General features: G+C 36.4%; 1 protein-coding gene across 14 annotated transcripts in view; it reads left to right on the forward strand.

The window, feature by feature from the left end:
- Window positions 1-6,000, forward strand: part of Kdm6a (lysine demethylase 6A) — a 138,969-nt gene that overhangs the window by 100,542 nt on the left and 32,427 nt on the right. For 4 of the 14 annotated variants that reach the window (XM_027433299.2, XM_027433300.2, XM_027433302.2 and 1 more), the window contains 4 exons: window positions 175-330; window positions 886-981; window positions 2,214-2,315; window positions 3,455-3,853. In XM_027433299.2, the coding sequence (XP_027289100.1) occupies window positions 175-330; window positions 886-981; window positions 2,214-2,315; window positions 3,455-3,853 (753 nt within the window). The remainder of the gene's footprint in view (window positions 1-174; window positions 331-885; window positions 982-2,213; window positions 2,316-3,454; window positions 3,854-6,000) is intronic. The other 10 variants (XM_027433303.2, XM_027433306.2, XM_027433308.2 and 7 more) reach the window with 3 other exon arrangements.

The following is a 6,000-nucleotide window of genomic DNA, read 5'->3' on the forward strand; positions in this document are numbered from 1 at the left end:
AGGTACACATTTCCTCCATTGATGATGATTCATTGATTTTTTTCACTTTAAATAATTGCAATCAGAGATGTCCACATAACTTTGAAAAGTATACAGCTTGTAAGTTTTATAATTTGAAGGAATGAAGTAAGAATATATAGCACCCTATTTTTGTCTTCCTTCTGTGATTCTTAGGCATGTAAACCTCATCATCCAAATACTGAACCTGTATTAGGCCTCAGTCAAACACCAATTTCACAGCAGTCCTTGCCACTACACATGATTCCTCCTAGCCAAGTAGATGACCTGTCCAGTCCTGCCAAGAGGAAAAGAACATCTAGTCCAACAAAGGTATATGTCCTAGAGAAATAGAAAATCCCTGTCAAAAAAAGGAGCTCCAACTGCCCTCTAATTGTGCAGTTTGAACATTTCCTGTCCTTTACTTTAAATCTGTGGACATCAGAAGAGTTAAAGGTTTGAGTTTTCCCATCCCAAACTCTTACAATCATAGTAAATAAAGTAGGGATAAATTTGCATTCATCAAATCATTTTATCCATTTCCCTGCCGTTAAGGTATCAGCACACTTTTCATCATCACTTTTTACCAACATTGAAATATATTTAATAATGAACCTAGTGGATAGTGTGGTATATAGGGTAGTCTTTTGGGCCATAGTTTAGGGGTGGGCTTTTGGGGGGTGGCTTATTACAGAATCAGCATTTTAAAAAAATTAATGAATATTAAGTTTAATGTGCATGTAAATTATTTTAATGAATGTAATTATTTCTTTTCATATGTAAGTATTCTAATTCATAGCCATTTAGCCTTCGTTAGTCCTTAGGTATTGTTAGCTTATTGCCTTAACCAAATATTCTTTAATGTTTCTTTTTATCAATTTTCCTTAGAATACTTCTGACAATTGGAGTGGTGGCCATGCTGTGCCCCATCCTCCAGTACAGCAACAAAATCATTCATGGTGTTTGACACCACAGAAATTACAGGTATGTAAAATATTTTGTAAAGAAAAATTATGTAACATAAATAGTGAACTTTGAGTAATTCTTAAAGTTGAATGACAGAACTGAGTACATAATAAAAAATGATACACATTTACCAGAATAATGAAGATAATTCAGTTTTGTTCTGTATTTATTTCTCTTTTTGGAAAAGCTGATATGTATAAAGTATGAATACAGATTATGGTTTATAAAGTCTTTTTTCAGCTTCTACTCTAACTTACTGACCTCCTGCCCCCAATAATTCTCTGGTGTTACTTGTTTCTTACCTGTTTTGGCAGAGATGTGTTATGTATGTTCAAGGTATTTAACTTAAGTGTAGTCACTCATGGTCCAAAAATATTAAATGAAAATTTTCAGAAATAAACACCTGATACCTTTTTAAATTTTAACATCCTAGTGGTATAATGAAATCCCAATCTATACCACCAGTGACATCAATCATCTCATTTCTCATTGTGTTCAGACTGTTATATAACAATTGGCCCTTAATCACTTAGTAGCCATCTCATTTATCAAATCAACTGTTTCGGTATCATGATTCTTGCATTAATAATGACCACAAAAAAACAAGAATTAATACATTTGTAGAATACCAAAGAGAAGCTGTACAGTGATTCCTCTAAGTGAAGAGGTAAAAAGCTATCGACACAGTGTGTAGTGGTGTTAGGACTAAAAGGTATTAAATTGTAAGTATAGCTTTCCCTGAATTCTAGAAATCTACTAGGGGAACTTAAAAGAGACCACCTCTATTACTGTCCGTAATAGGCCTTCTCAATTTAATATATAATCTCCAGCCTACTTGTTACATGAACAATCATATTTCTTTTTATAGATACCATACTATTGCTTAAGTTGATCATTAATTTTAGACATTCAGAAGAGTGTCTTCAAACTTTTCCTGTTCCAGTCAATGCTTTTTGGAGCATTTTATCATCTTTTAAGCCTGAAGCATTTCTGCATCAACATGGAAAATTACTGTATTAGTAAAATTTCATGCCCCTCTCTCCCAAAACTCACATCATATTAAACCATGTTCAGATGAATGCTTAGTTCTTTGTCTGGTTTTAAAAGACTTTAAGATTGAATTAGATTGATGTTGATCAGAAATCAGTGTCTGACCTGATAGTGGTTCTGAGTTTTTCTAATTATTTCGGATAAAGGTTTCATAGATTTGCTAGCTTTTTTTTTTATTAGATTTTTTTTTTTCCCCTTAGCACTTGGAACAGCTCCGTGCAAATAGGAATAATTTAACCCCAGCACAGAAACTGATGCTGGAACAGCTGGAAAGTCAGTTTGTCTTAATGCAACAACACCAAGTATGTATAGCATTTTCCCTCTAAAATTTGATAGGATTTTCTATACTTATATTGACTATAGCATCGTTTTAGAACTCACCCATACTTATGTCTGCTTATAGTTGGTAGAATTTTGTGATCTGTGCTAATTAAAATACTAGGAAGTGGAGTTTTTAAGAAAACAACAGCTAATGATTTATTTTAAGCATTTTTTTGTTATTTAAGTCTATGGTATTTCATTTGTGTTCTGTCATGCTTACTAAGATATACTAAACCTAGTTAAGGTTTTATATGGCTTCAGAATTTTTATTTAATTTTTTCTTTTATTTTACGATATGTCTATTTTAGAGGATCTGTCATACTATAGATTTTCTGTTTTGATGATGATGATGGTTATTTACTCAAGCTTGGACTCTGGGTCTTGTACATGTTACAGGAGCTACCACTGTCCTGTGTCCTGACCTGCCCTCTGCTCCAGCCTCAACCCCCACCCAGCACACACAGACAATGTCTAAGTTGTCTGAGTTGACGTTGAAGTTTAGATTCTTTTTTTTTTTTTTAAAGATTTTATTTATTTATTATGTATACAACATTCTGCTTCCATCTATATCTGCACACCAGAAGAGGGCACCAGATCTCATAACGGATGGTTGTGAGCCACCATGTGGTTGCTGGGAATTGAACTCAGTTCCTCTGGAAGAGCAGGCAGTGCTCTTAACCTCTGAGCCATCTCTCTAGCCCGAAGTTTAGATTCTTTTTCCTCAGCCTCCTTAATAGGTGGGATTACAGGCTTATACCGCTAGACTCATCTTAGAAGAAAAAAATTCTTCAAGACTCATCTTGAAGAATTATGAATTCCAGAGTTTTCCATAGGTTTCAACTGTGTTTTATGTCATTACTAGCAAGATGTTTCCCTAACATAAAACATATTTCTACTTTTCCTGGACAGCTTTCATATAAATAAACAGATTTTTTCCCTCCCTCCCCCTCCCTCCCTCCCTCCCTCCCTCCCTCCCTCCCTCCCTCCTTTCCTTTCTTTTTTGAAATGAAATGTTGGGATCAGATTTGAGCCCATGATTGTTCATTTTTTTTATATTCTGAGTCTGTCCTGTATGGACTATATCGATTGCATTCATTCGCTTTTCATTTGTTACCTGCAGATGAGACAAACAGGAGTTGCACAGGTTCGGCCTACCGGAATTCCTAATGGGCCAACAGTTGATTCATCACTGCCTACAAACTCAGTCTCTGGCCAGCAGTCACAGCTTGCTCTGGCCAGAATGCCTAGCGTCTCTCAGCCTGGAGTCCGCCCTGCCTGTCCTGGACAGGCTTTGGCCAATGGACCCTTTTCTGCAGGCCAAGTTCCCTGTAGCACATCAAGAACACCAGGAAGTACAGACACTATTTCGATAGGCAATAATCACGTAACAGGAAGTGGAAATAATGGAAACGTGCCTTACCTGCAGCGAAACGCACCCACTCTACCTCATAACCGCACAAACCTGACCAGCAGCACAGAGGAGCCGTGGAAAAACAACCAACTATCTAACTCCACTCAGGTAGTAGAAAGTCTAACTGCTTTGTTGACTTTTCATGTAATAGTTTGTCTTTATTTGGTGTGTGCATGTTAAGTGTTTGAGAAACTATTTTTATATGAATTACATAGTCCTGCAATGTCATTGCTATGTTTCAATTCAGCATATATGTATATATTTTCTTTCCTTGGTAGTACTTCCACAGATGGAGATAATCTGGGAGATTTACCAATGAAGAAGAAAATAAATTGCATAATGCCCCATCCACTTCTAATTTATAGTGGCCTAATAAGCAAAATGCCTTGTTTTGTAGTAGTAAATAGTGATCAACATCTGGATATAGATAGAATGAGTATGAGAAGAGACAAAAAAAACAAAATGGAGCGTGAGAAAGAGTCTAATTTTAAACTTATCTTGGTAAGCTAGAAGAGCAATTGAGACTGGGTAAGAATACAAAGGGGTGGGAATAGATTGGGAAAATAATTCAAAATTGAATCATGAGGTTCTTTTGTAATTTGCCAGGCAAGAAATTGAAGAGGTATTCGGCTTTGAGGAGTAGAAGGGCTTGATCAAATAATGCCTTCAGATCCATGTCTTAGTAAGTGAAGATACATTGTGACCATGGCAGTTTTTAGAAAAGAAATATTTAACTGGGGCTTTCTTACAGAGGTTTAGTTCATAATCCTCATGGTGGGGATCATGGCAGCACCCACTCAAACATGATAGCTGAGAAGAGTTCTACACCTAGATCCATAGACAGCAAGAAGAGAGAGCTACTGGGTCGGGCTTGTGCTCTTGAAATGTCAGAGCCCTTTCCCAGTGGCATGTTTTCACCAAGTCCTCACCTTCCAGTCCCTTTAATTTTTTAAATTGTGTCATACCTTGGTGACTAAGCATTCAAATTTATGATTTTATGGAGGCCATTCTTAGTCAAACCACCACAATCCAGTAGAGTGATCTAGAGATGTATCATTTGAGGTGACATTGCTGGGGTTGGGAAATTAGTAAATGCATGCAAAATCCATACCACAACCTGTGGTGTGCATTTCCCTCTGCTTCTTCCTTTCTAGTATCCTGGAGCTAAGGGTGGTGTTTGTTGCAGTTTGAATGGATAGAATAAAGATAAACAGATATTGTGTTATACTAGATGACCTACAAAGTCCAAGTATTTGCTAGGAACTTTTGACTAGGAACAGTTTCAGTGGATTGTTGTAGGTTAAAGCTTAATTGTGTAGTTGGCTTCAAGCTGAAAGGGTAGATAATGCTGGAGTGGCAAGCAAATATGGATAGTTCCTGTAGGACATTTACAATCATGTAGCTTATGCACATAAGGGAGGGTGTAGCTAAAGAAGAAATAGAATTCAGAGTTTGGTTTTGTTCATATTTTAAATTAAAATGAGAAATAACAGTGGAAGCTAATGGGAAACATTCAGTAGAGAGATTGGCAAATTAGGAAAGAATTGTTAGATGAGAGGGTATGTTTTGGGAATTCAGTATCTTTAAACATTAAAAGATTGTTAAAAGGATAACATGAGACTTTTGTTAAAATGACAATTAAGGTTCTAAAGTATAATTGGCAGTTACATAAATGGGGAGCCTTTGTTATGATTATGAAGTACAGTTCTCTTATTTTTCTTCCCCTCTATATCCCAGGCTTGCTTAATTGCTAAAATTTTCAAAAATACTCAATCTTATTTTAGAAACGTGGTAACATCAAAACAACAATATTCTAATCGATTGTGGTGACTCATGCCTCTAATCCTAACCTGGCATCCAGGAAGCTATTGCAGAAAGAGTATCCTTGACCATGACATACTCTGTCTTGGGGAAACAAAGAGTTCACCCGACCCCATGATTTTTTGCAGGCCACGAGGTCACTAAATGGCAGGGAACCCCAGTCCTTCGTGCCTAGTCCCTGCAGGAGGAGCCTTATAGCGTAGTTTTAACAAATTAAGGAAACTGTGTAAATGTTGAACTAACTCCAGGTCAAAAGTTTCCCTCATGAAGTTGCTTTATAATACTGTAGCTGTAGAGCCCCAGCGTCTGATGTCAGTATCATAGATTCTAATTTGACTGACATTAATAAGTTCATTTTATAAACATTTTCTGAATATGTAGCTTAACATGCCTTGATGAACAGAGAGAATCTTTTTGTCACGTTTGCACATTAT

This window comes from Cricetulus griseus, chromosome X (genome assembly GCF_003668045.3).
Source record: "Cricetulus griseus strain 17A/GY chromosome X, alternate assembly CriGri-PICRH-1.0, whole genome shotgun sequence".
NCBI lineage: Eukaryota > Metazoa > Chordata > Mammalia > Rodentia > Cricetidae > Cricetulus > Cricetulus griseus.